This window comes from Anolis sagrei, chromosome 10 (genome assembly GCF_037176765.1).
Source record: "Anolis sagrei isolate rAnoSag1 chromosome 10, rAnoSag1.mat, whole genome shotgun sequence".
NCBI lineage: Eukaryota > Metazoa > Chordata > Lepidosauria > Squamata > Dactyloidae > Anolis > Anolis sagrei.
The window spans coordinates 24,751,330-24,764,067 of NC_090030.1; the positions used below are offsets into that span (position 1 = coordinate 24,751,330).

General features: G+C 43.3%; 1 protein-coding gene across 1 annotated transcript in view; it reads right to left on the bottom strand.

Moving 5' to 3' along the window:
• MAP7D3 (MAP7 domain containing 3) overlaps positions 1–12,738 on the bottom strand; it is a 93,274-nt gene that overhangs the window by 30,975 nt on the left and 49,561 nt on the right. Inside the window, exons 9-12 of the mRNA XM_060756039.2 lie at positions 11,771–11,869; positions 9,054–9,179; positions 2,987–3,132; positions 318–445 (exon numbers count right to left, since the gene is read on the bottom strand). Coding sequence (XP_060612022.2) covers positions 318–445; positions 2,987–3,132; positions 9,054–9,179; positions 11,771–11,869 — 499 coding nt within the window. The remainder of the gene's footprint in view (positions 1–317; positions 446–2,986; positions 3,133–9,053; positions 9,180–11,770; positions 11,870–12,738) is intronic.

Here is a 12,738-nt window from a genome sequence, read left to right on the forward strand (position 1 = left end):
CCTCTGTGGTGTTTCCTTTGCTGTCTTTGCCCCTGTTCCTTCACTTTCCGTCCCTGTGAGAACTGGATTTTGAAAAATTTGGCTTCTTGTGGAAACAAGGATTGGTGATAAAGCTTCAGTGGAGACCCTTTCCCCCCATTATAGCAACTCTTCCAGGAGTGAATTTCCCTTCCAAGGGGGCAATTTCTCTCCCTTCCTGCTGTCTCACCCCGATTTTTAACTATGAGTCGGTTGTAAATCTGATGTTTGTAACTCGGATTGCCTGTGTTCTGAATGAGAACTGATGAGAGCAAAGAAAATGAAGCTAAGATACAAACCTTGTCGCTGGGGACGGAGGGCGTTTGCCCACATTCGCAGGAGAAAGGGACCGTCTGGAGCCAGGCAGGGAGGGCGAAGGGGCACGCCGCCCAATGGAAGAAGTGGATGGCTTTGCTGCCTCCGGCTTCTGCGGAAAGAGCAGAGATGTACCAGTCAAACACCGGTTTTATAAAGATACTAGCCATCCCCTGCCACGCATTGCTGTGGCCCAGCCTGGTGATCTCAAAAATAAAGTAACGAGAAAGTTTTGGTTTCCAATATACGTAATTTCTTTCTGCTTGTGGGTAAACAGTATTTCTTGCTGTTTCTTTGTCAGTGTTGATGTGGAGAGTGTCTGGTTTGCCCACTCTGGGACATGCAACATATAATTGTCCTTTTTTGGGGGTTCCTTTCAAATCTATGATACTATATCTGTGTGTGCTTCCAGGTGTCCAGGTTGGTTCATCAGGTGCTCTGCTATATCTGACTTCTCTGAACCAACCTGGACACAGCATATTATTTGAGAACACAGAAATGCTGGACCACTCTCACAACCACCATGTCAGACTACACAGAGAAGCCACTGAAATCCACAAGCATGTGGACAATTTCAACAGAAAGGAGAAAACCATGAAAATGAACAAAATCTGGCTACCAGTATTAAAAAAACTCTAAAATTACAACAGCACAACAACAGAGAGGAAACAAACAAGGACATCTAATCACTTCTCAACAAAAGATTCCCCCAGGCACTACCAGGTCATCAAATGCTAATCAAGGAGGTCAGTTGAAACATTCACACCTAGCTCCCACCCTGGTCATTCCACAGTTATATAAACCCTTTTTCCTAGTTCCAACAGACCTCACTACCTCTGAGGATGCTTGCCATAGATGCAGGCAAAACTTCAGGAGAGAATGCCTCTAGAACATGGCCATATAACCCGGAAAAACCTACAACAACCCAGTGATTCCGGCCATGAAAGCCTTTGACAATACACCAAGGAGCTTTGTTGTCTTTAGGTCAGTGGTTCCCAACCTTTGGGCCTCCAGGTGTTTTGGACTTCAACTCCCAGAAATCCCAGCACGGGGATTGTGGCGCAGCAGGCTGAGTGTCAGCTGCATTAAGATCACTCTGACCAAAAGGTCATGAGTTCGAAGCCAGCCCGGGTTGGAGTGGGCTTCCAACCAATTGTGTAGCCTGTTGTCAACCTTTGCAACCCGAAAGACAGTTGCATCTGTCAGGTAGGAAAATTCGGTACCACCTTAAAGTGTGGGGAGGCTAAATTAACTGATTTATGAGGCCATAAAGAAGACTCCAGCAAAGCATTCCAGCGGGGAAGCATGTGGGGAATGCGGAAGTGCTTCATCAGCGTTGCAGATGGACGATGAAAGCGACAGCTCCCCTGGTGGCCAGAAAAAGTTAAATAGCCTCTGTGTATGTCTGTATATATTGTATGTCAAAATTGGCATTGAAAGTTTGCCATATATGTGTACACTGTAATCTGCCCTGAGTCCCCTGCGGGGTGAGAAGGGCGGAATATAAAAGCTGTCAATAAAAAAATAAATAGGAATTGTTTCAGATGCTCTCCCGATTGATTTGCTGACATGTCCGCATGGGTGTACAACAAAAATAAACAATGATATAATTCAACAACAGTATATAAACATGCTGCACTGTTCAACCTCACAGCGACAACAAACAATATCGTGTGTAAAATACTTTAATATTCAATATTTCTACAAAACAATCATTTTTAACGTAGTAATTTTCAAACTCTCATAGCCACATTTCGTTCCTTTGATGTAGATACCACTGAGCCAAAAAAAAATCTGTATCCCCTGAGGAGAACAAATTCTCAAGTGTATAACTTTGTAAGTACTTAAATGTGTTGTAACTTATGGTATTTAATGGATATGTTCAACAAATATTGTTGTAATAACAAGGGTGAAGACTTAACTAATTTCTTTGAGTACATTTAAGTATAAGATGTTCTATATGTATGCAACTGGAGCAAAACATTGATTTATTCATTAATTTCAGTCCACCAGAAGAAGGCCTGAAGTAGGCCGAAACCGGTCGTGGACGGCTGAGCTACTAGCTACTCATAAGAAGATACGACTGTACTAAAATTTGCACGATATTGTTTGTTGTCACTGAGGTTGAACAGTGCAGCATGTTTATATACTGTTGTTGAGTCGCCTTATCAGGCTGAAAAATGCGGTATAGAAATAAAGCAAATAAATAAATAACTAAATTATATTATTGTTTATCTTATATAAGTGGTATTTTTGTTGTATGCACTTCATTCAGGAACCCATTTATATTATATTATGTCCACATGGGTGCCTTTTATTACTTCCCCACGAAAGTGGTACCTATTAATCTACTCATATTACTGTTTTCGAACTGCTGGGTGAACAGAAGCTGGACTCACGGTTGGGAGCTCAACCCAACCTGGGCTTGAACTGTCGATCTTTCCATCAGCAAGATTTTCTGCAGTTGGCGGTTTAACCCGCTGAGCTAAAGCCCGGCCCTACTCAAATCAAATATAGTCAAAATATAGGCTTCACTATTACCTTCACTATTGCCTGCAGTTTCAGGTAAACATTCATGGGTGCATGTGTCGATCCATCCACCCATCCATCCATTCATCTCAGGAGCCACTTATCCAAACTGCAACCAACCAACCTGTGCAGATTCTGGAGAAAGGTTCTCTGAGGACGAGGCGGCCACCTTCAAGCGGTCAATGCTGCGGCTGCGGAGAGGCACTTTGGGGATGTAGGCAGGGGAGCCAAGGGAGCTGTTGGAAGCTGAACGAGGACAGAGGGGAGATTCTATAAAGTTAGGAATTTGACAAGACACACAGACCACCGAGGTGTGGGGAAAGAGGGGGTGGCGAGGGGGGAAGGAGAGAGAAAAGACACAGAGAAAAGAAAAGAAAAGACAGCGCTTGTTAAGTACCGTACCAAAGATCACCACTGGAAGCTTACGGCACAAGAGAGGTCATGGAGACAGACACCACCACCACCACGAGTAGTGCGCTTCATGGGAACATAACAAGAGCAGAGGGAGCGTGAAAAGCGGTAGGCTGGGAAAGCTAAGATGGAAGCCTCACCCAATAAAACTACACTCAATAATTAATACAGATTTAAATGGTGCTATTTTTGTTGAAAATGCAGGACCCCTATTTGAAGGAGTGTGGTTGAACTTACTGCCACCTAATCTGTGAGGGAAGCCGGGCAACGATCAATTTCAGCTTAGGAGCTATTTTATAAAGGGACTATTAATTACAGAAGGCTTTATACATTTAATAGCGTAGCGTTTACTGTCCCTGGCTTGACTTTACTTCTTATGCAGGCTGTTTGTCTTAAGAGAAACTGTATCAGGCAAGGCTTGAGGAAAACAGTAACAAGTTTATTTTAACAGGAGTATAACATGTTTAACTGTTTCTTCACAAGAGGCACAAATCTTGATTGGTTACATTAATAAGGTTTCATGAGTAATCTCAGGCACAGACTTCAAGAGGTTTCTATAAGCAGATGTAACTCTTCTGGACAACTGTCCTAAATAAGACAAATAAGCTAAAAGGCTTATTAACAGAATTGGCTCCCAGCCAAACCTTGATTCTTAACTCAGAATCAATAACCCCCTGTAGTTTTATCACTACCGGGTCCTTTTCTGTAACCCCTTTGGTCACCAATTAATTCCCTGAATCTCTACCCAGAGACTCAGTCTTCCCAGTAGCTCACCGGCTTACTGACTGACTTTCAAAACAGCTGCCCCGTGAAGAGGCTCCGCCCCTGTTGCTACAGCAACCCAGCTAACGCCAAGCCATCTCCAACAAAATATATTCCTTCATACTTACCATTTATCAACCACTGTCTAAACAACACATAAACATGAGAATAAAAGTTACACATCGTCACACCCTACAATTGTAATTTACGCAGAGCCCCTAAAAATTGGTTCTTCACATGAGTGCTAAAAGCCTGCAGTAAGGGCGGCCTTTAATTCATTGCCTCCATGGTCTTGTTAAAGCAGTGGTTCTCAACCTGTGGGTCCCCGGGTGTTTTGGCCTACAACTCCCAGAAATCCCAGCCAATTTACCAGCTATTAGGATTTCTGGGAGTTGAAGGCCCTACTTACGGTTCTGGCCCTACTTACCTCTCCGAACGCATCTCCTCCTATGAACCGACTAGGACACTAAAATCATCTGGGGAGGCCCTGCTCTCGGTCCCACCTGCATCACAGGCGTGCTTGGCGGGGACGAGACAGGGCCTTCTCAGTGGTGGCCCCTCGGCTGTGGAACGCCCTGCCTGCAGATATCAGATTGGCCCCCTCCCTGCTGGCGTTTCGGAGGAAAATGAAGACCTGGCTGTTCGAACAAGCATTTGATTAAACAGTGTAATTAAACATAGGAATACGGATGACGAGACTGGATTCTGATTTTACTGTTGAGGCGCTAATGATTGTTATACAGTACTGATGTTAATGATTTATGTGATAATTGTTTTTAATTGCCCTATACTTTTTTGGTGATATTTTGTACTGATGTTGTTCACCGCTTTGAGTCGCCTGAGGGCTGAGAAAAGTGGTATAGAAATAAAGTAAGTAAATAAATAAATAAGGCCAAAACATCTGGGCACCCACAGGTTGAGAACCACTGTGTTAAAGTGGTTGGTTAACAGGAAGAACTCTAGGATAGAGTTAATTAGGGTAGTCAGACTCATCACTATTCTCTGAAATAGAGCAAGGGTTTTGTTACCAACAGGTAGTTGTGTTTGGTTAGCTCTGTCTAGAACAAAGTGAAGAGAACTGTTCAAGCAAGCAATCAAGCTGAAGTACTTTTGTAACAAGTCACACTTTTTGTACCTCTCAGGAATTGTTAGTTGTCTGTTTTAAAAATAAATCCTATTCTATTCTATTCTATTCTATTCTATTCTATTTATTTATTTATTTGCTTTACTTCTATACCGCCTTTCTCAGCCGAAATGGCGACTCAAGGCGGTTTACATAGTAAAGGTCAACACAACAACAACAAGAAGGCAGTTATAACACATTATACAAAACATCAGGTCAAAAACAATCATAATCCTAGATATATGCCTCAGCAAACAAATCAGAATCAGAATCCGTAATCATAATCCTTTATACCAATTCCTGTGATCAATTGTACCGTATTGCTGTATTTCATTGCATTATTTAGCCAAACGCTTGTTCGTAAAGCCAAGTCTTGACTTTCCTCCGGAATGCCAGCAGTGAAGGGGCCTGTCTGATGTCCACAGGTAGGGCGTTCCATAGCCGAGGGGCCACCACCGAGAAGGCCCTGTCTCTCGTCCCCGCCAACCGCACCTGCGATGCGGGTGGGACCGAGAGCAGGGCCTCCCCAGACGATCTTAATGTCCTGGTTGGTTCATAGGAGGAGATGCGTTCGGAGAGGTAGGTAGGGCCAGAACCATTTAGGGCTTTATAGGCTAAAGCCAGCACCTTGAATTGTGCCCGGTAGCAGATTGGCAGCCAGTGGAGCTGGCACAACAGAGGAGTGGTGTGCTCCCTGAGTGCCGCTCCTGTTAGCAACCTGGCTGCCGAACGTTGGACCATTTGAAGCTTCCGAGCAGTCTTCAAGGGCAACCCCACGTAGAGAGCGTTGCAGTAGTCTAAGCGGGATGTAACCAGAGCGTGGACTACCGTGGCCAAGTCAGACTTCCCAAGGTACGGGCGCAGCGGGCGCACGAGTTTTAACTGTGCGAATGCTCCCCTGGTCACCGCCGAAACCTGGGGTTCCAGGCTCAGCGATGAGTCCAGGGTCACACCCAAGCTGCGAACCTGTGTCTTCAGGGGGAGTGCGACCCCATCCAACACAGGCTGTAACCCTATACCCTGTTCGACTGACCAGGAGTACCTCTGTCTTGTCTGGATTCAATTTCAATTTGTTCGCCCTCATCCAGACCGTCACAACGGCCAAGCACCGGTTCAGGACCTCGACAGCCTCCTTAGTAGCAGGTGGAAAGGAGTGACAGAGTTGGACATCATCTGCGTACAGATGACACCGCACTCCGAAACTCCGGATGATGTCACCCAGCGGCTTCATGTAGATGTTTAACTTTCAACAAAGTCTCTACTGTACATCAAACTGGGATCTCTCTGAGCCAATGCTCTAGAAATGTGTGCCTGGATTTGCAAGTTGGCAACATAGTATAAAGATCCTTTAATATTGGTCTATGTGATACTTATTCTGTTCAAGGATCTGATCACAATAGAAATCTTACATGCCATGTTGAACTTTCTCCAAATAATAATAATAATAATAATAATAATAACAACAACTTTATTTGTACCCCGCTACCATCTCCCCAAGGGACTCGGTGCGGCTTACATGAGGCCGAGCCCACAATACAACAATAAACAATAACAGCAATAATACAAAAACAATACATAAACTCATAAGCAAAATAATTTTTAAAAAACAGTAACATTAACACAATGCATTTAAAAACTTATGGCTGGGCCAAATGTAATAATTAAAATTTTTTTAAAAATAATGCTGGGCATGAACAAGGTGACATGTAACTGGGATAAAAGTTTTGGAGAGGGAAGACATGTGCAAACAATCTTAAATCATTATTAAAGTGTGTTTAAGGACATATTGCTGGGAGTTTCCTTATTCTGGGAAGGCACACTGAAACAGCCACATTTTCAGGCTCCTCCTAAAGACTGCCAGCGTTGGGGCTTGCCTAATGTCCCTGGGGAGTGAGTTCTAGAGTCGAGGGGCCACCACCGAGAAGACCCTCTCCCTCGTCCCCACCAATCACGCTTGCGATGGTGGCGGGAGTGTGAGCAGGGTCTCTCCAGATGATCAAAGAGATTGTGTGGGTTCATACACAGAGATGCGGTCACGCAGGTAGACGGGTCCCAAACCGTTTAGGGCTTTGTAGGTAAGCACCTGCACCTTGAATTGGGACCAGTAAATGAACGGCAGCCAATGGATCTCCTTGAACAGGAGGGTTGACCACATTATAAAAACAGTTTACAGTGCTGTTTTTGTAATGCTATCTAAGTAATGGGAGGGTTGGTGGGGGCAGATCTGGGAACAGAAGATTTTTTTTTGTCGTGTCAGGAGAAACTTGAGAAACTGCAAGTCGCTTCTGGTGTGAGAGAATTGGCCGTCTGCAAGAACGTTGCCCAGGGGACGCCCAGATGATTTGATGTTTTTATCAACCTTGTGGGAGGCTTCTCTCATGTCACCGCATGAGGAGCTAGAGCTGACAGAGGGAGCTCATCCACCTCTCCCCGGATTCGAACCTGCGACCTGTCGGTCTTCAGTCCTGCCGGGACAGGGGTTTAACCCACTGCGCCACCGGGGGCTCCAGAACAGAAGATGTGATAATACAATGGTAATTAATAATAATAATAATAATAATAATAATAATTAATAATAATCTTTATTTATACGCCGCCACCATCTCCCTGATGGGGACTTGGAGCGGCTTACATGGAGCCAAGCCTGGACAACATATTACAGCAAAAAACATAAAAAGCAAACAATATCATCAAAATTACAGGAAAAAAAATTACCAAAGACAATGATTACTTTAACTACTTGGAACGCTGGCTAATTCCACTTGTACTTATACGTCTGCCACGTTACATTTTAAATGAGCACTGGCACGAGCCGTTTTTAATGTACCGTATATACTCGAGTATAAGCCGACCCGAATATAAGCCGAGGCACCTAATTTTACCACAAAAAACTGGGAAAATGTATTGAGTATAAGCTGAGGGTGGGAAATGCAGCAGCTACTAGTAAATTTCAAAATAAAAATAGATACCAATAAAATTATATTAATTCAGGCATTAGGTTAAATATTTTTGAATATTTACATAAAACTGTAATTTAAGATAAAACTGTCTAACTCTGATTAAACCATTATTCTAACCTCCTTCAATGTAAATATGCTTACATGTCCTCCAATAATAATAAATAGCAAAATAATAATAATAAAGTAAAATAATAAATGTAACAATAACAATAATAAATAGAGTAAAATAATAAATATAACAATAACAACAATAATAAAATACTAAATATAATAATAATAGTAATAACAAAGTAAAATAATAAATAACATTGACTCGAGTATAAGCTGGGGGAGATTTTTTCAGCCTAAAAAAAGGACTAAAAAACTCGGCTTATACTTGAGTATATACAGTAACTGTATTTTAAATTGCTTTTAGAGCATTCATTGTAATGCTTACTAATATTTTAGTAAACTATGTCTTATTGGGTTGCTTTGTTTTATTTTACATCACAATACTTAATTCTTTTGTTGTAAGCTCACTGTTATTACTGTTGCTTTATTGTATTTTACTTTGATATGCCTGTATTCACCTGAGGCATTGAATGCTTGCCTTTTTGTATATGTAAACTGCCCTGAGTCCCTTTGGGGGAGAGAGGGCAGTCTAGAAATAAAGTTTTATTATGTTTTAAATGTTATAGAATTTTATAATATTATATAGGGTAAAAAAAAAAGATTTCTAGAGATGTGTTCCTTGCATTTGCTTTGGCGGGGGTCCTGTGCCCCTAGCCCCAGCAAATGTGGAGGGCTGACTGTATATTCTCACCTGAGCAAATGGAAGCAGGTCCCCTGACAGAAGGAAGGCTTTGGTGCAACTCACTGGATGCCCATGGCTCACTATTCTGAATGACCCTGTTGCATTTGCTGTAGCTGGGCTTCCTCCACCCCATGCCTTTTACCTGAGGGATCTTTGCCATCAGCCGATAAAGCGGCAGCACTTTTGCTCCTAGCTAAGGAGGCCTGGGTGGGGGCGAGCAGGCGGCTGATCACGTTACTCTCCAGTGGGCTGAACTGGGAACGGCGAGCTGGATGATGGGAACAAACCAAAGAGGATTCAACATAAAAGTCCAATAAAGAAGCAAGCCAAAGAACAGAAGGAGGGAAGGGAGGGGGTGCTCTTGCAAGAGTTTGCAGGGAAAGAAAGAAAGAAACGAAGGAAGGAGGGAGGGAAGAAAGAATGAATGAAGGAAGGAAGGAAGGAAGGAAGGGAGGGAGGGAGGAAGGAAGGAAAGAAAAAAGGAAGGGAAGGATGGAAAGAGGGAGGGAGGAGGGAAGGAAGGAAGGGAGGAAGGAGAGAGGGAGGAAAGAAGGAAGGAAAGAGGGAAAGAAAGAAAGAAGGAAGGAAGGGAAGGATGGAAAGAGGGAGGGAGGGAGGGAGGGAGGGAGAGAGGGAGGAAGGAAGGAAGGAAGGAAGGAAGGAAGGAAGAAGGAAGGAAGGAAGGAAGGAAGGGAGGGAGGGAGGGAGGAAGGAAGGAAAGAAAGAAAGAAAAAAGGAAGGGCAGGATGGAAAGAGGGAGGGAGGGAAGGAGGGAAGGAAGGAAAGGAAGGAAGGAAGGAGGGAGAGAGAGTGGGAGGGAGGAAGGAAGGAGAGAAAGAAAGAAAAAAGGAGGGGAAGGATGCAAAGAGGGAGGGTGGAGGGAAGGAAGGGAAGGAATGGAAAGGAAGGAAGGAAGGAAAGAAAGAAAGAAAGAAAGAAAGAAAGAAAGAAAGAAGAGAGGGAAGGATGCAAAGAGGGAAGGAGGAGGGAAGGAAGGGAAGGAAAGGAAGGAAGGAAAGAAAGAAAGGAGGGAGAGAGGAAGGAAGGAAAGGAGGGGGGAGAAAGAAAGAAAGAGGGTGGAAGAAAGGAAAGAAAGAAAGGAGGAAGGAAGGAAGGAAGGAAGGAAGAAAGGAAGGAAGGAAGGAAGGAAAGAAAGAAAGAAAGAAAAAAGGAAGGGAAGGATGCAAAGAGGGAGGGAGGAGGGAAGGAAGGAAAGGAAGGAAGGAAGGAAGGAAGGAAGGAAGGAAAGGAGAGAGGAAGGAAGGAAAGGAGGGGGGAGAAAGAAAGAAAGGAGGAGGGTGGAAGGAAGGAAGGAAGGAAGGAAGGAAGGAAGGAAGGAAGAAGGAAGGGAGGGAGGGAGGGAGGGAGGGAGGAAGGAAAGAAAGAAAGAAAAAAGGAAGGGCAGGATGGAAAGAGGGAGGGAGGGAAGGAGGGAAGGAAGGAAAGGAAGGAAGGAAGGAGGGAGAGAGAGTGGGAGGGAGGAAGGAAGGAGAGAAAGAAAGAAAAAAGGAGGGGAAGGATGCAAAGAGGGAGGGTGGAGGGAAGGAAGGGAAGGAATGGAAAGGAAGGAAGGAAAGAAAGAAAGAAAGAAGAGAGGGAAGGATGCAAAGAGGGAAGGAGGAGGGAAGGAAGGGAAGGAAAGGAAGGAAGGAAAGAAAGAAAGGAGGGAGAGAGGAAGGAAGGAAAGGAGGGGGGAGAAAGAAAGAAAGGAGGAGGGTGGAAGAAAGGAAAGAAAGAAAGGAGGAAGGAAGGAAGGAAGAAAGGAAGGAAGGAAGGAAAGAAAGAAAGAAAGAAAGAAAGAAAAAAGGAAGGGAAGGATGCAAAGAGGGAGGGAGGAGGGAAGGAAGGAAGGAAAGGAAGGAAGGAAGGAAGGAAGGAAGGAAGGAAGGAAAGAAAGGAGAGAGGAAGGAAGGAAAGGAGGGGGGAGAAAGAAAGAAAGGAGGAGGGTGGAAGGAAGGAAAGAAAGAAACGAGGAAGAAGGAAGGAAGGAAGGAAGGAAGGAGGAAAGTAAGAAATAAGGGAGGGAGGGAGAGAGAGGAAGCAAGCAAGGAAAGAAAGAACATCACATAGATAGGGAGAAGCCACACAAATGTATTTTCATGCTCTCTGCAAAAAAAAACAGGTTGTGATTTATATCCCCTGGAAATAATTGTACACTTGCAGCAGGAAGCCTAGTATAAGAGAAATAGAATGAGTTGCGACAGCACGGCAAAAAAATAATGCAACCTCCTTGAATTGCACTGTTTGCCTTTGTTAACCGTTTTAGTAACAGCATGCGGACACGAAACAAAGAAGGCCAAAAGACCAGCTAGAATAGAGGTTCAAGTTAGTTTTGTGGTAGTTCTCTCCTAGAAACACAAAAAGTCAGATCCAGGCGGTTAAGTCATGGAACAAAAGACAGAAAATGTCACAATTCCACCGAATGATTAGTCAAGAGTCGGGTCTCTCTGGTCCAGAAAAGTATGTGGTAACTTCCCCAAGGACTACTTTAGCATGCAAATGTCATACTGACATGCTGAGTGCTGTTAAGAAATCGGATGCTTTATTATAGGGAAAGGGAAAAACTGTGATGAAGTTGCTTATTCACTATGTCTAAATACAGCTCAGTTTTAGAAATAAGGCCATCCTGTTCGTTAGCTGAGAGACTGGAGGCGACGCAAACAGAAATTAGTCCAGCAGGACAAAGAGAGCCTACAATATGGCATCACCATCTCTCCATAATGTTCTATGTATATAGTAAAACTCTAGCATTGCCATTTTGTTTTTGCAAGCTGTAACTAAGAACACATTTTTGTTTCAATTTTATCTCTCTTCATATTTTCATTTAAGGAAAACTGAGTTGTGTAAGGAGTTATCCACCTGTTTTGTCTTCCTTTTGCACATTTTCTAATTCAGGAGAAGACTGGGGTTTACTGCTCATTCTACTCAGGGAGGAACTCCTCTTCTTTTCTGCGTCTCCTAGATACCAAAGACAATGATTACATTCAAGATCTGCTTGCGCAGTTCAGCTGTTGCATGGCACAATCCCAGCAGGTTATCAGAATCACCGTTAATTGGGGATATTTAATCACAGCCATGTTCCCGCCTTGCAAATATTTGTGCTATTTCCCAGATGGAAAATTAACACAGAAACAAACGTACCATATATACTTGAGTATAAGCCGGGTTATGCATATTCAACTAAGGAAATATCCAGGTAAGAGGGGGAAAAGAACTAACCCAAAATGACTACTGTATATACTTGAGTATAAGCCGATCCGAATTTAAGCCGAGGCACCTAATTTTACCACAAAAAAACCTGGGAAAACGTATTAGCTCGAGTATAAGCCGAGGATGGGAAATACAGCAGCTATGGGAAAATTTCAAAATAAAAATAGATACCAATAAAATTACATTAATTGAGGCACTGGCAGGTTAAATGTTTTTGAATATTTACATAAAACTGTAATTTAAGATAAGACTGTCCAACTCTGATTAAACCATTATTCTAACCTTCTCCAATGTAAATGTGCTTACGTAGCCTTCCAATAACAATGAGAGCAAAATAATAAATGTAATAATAATAATAATGAAACTATGGATCACTCTGATCAAAAGGTCATGAGTTCGAAGCCAACCCGGGTTGGAGTGGGTTTCCAACCAATTGTGTGTAGCCTGTTGTCGACCTTTGCAACCCGAAAGACAGTTGCATCTGTCAAGTAGGAAAATTAGGTACCACCTTAAAGTATGGGGAGGCTAAATTAACTGATTTATGAGGCCATAAAAAGACTTCAGCAAAGCATTCCAGCGGGGAAGCATGCGGGGAATGCGGAAGTGCTTCATCAGTG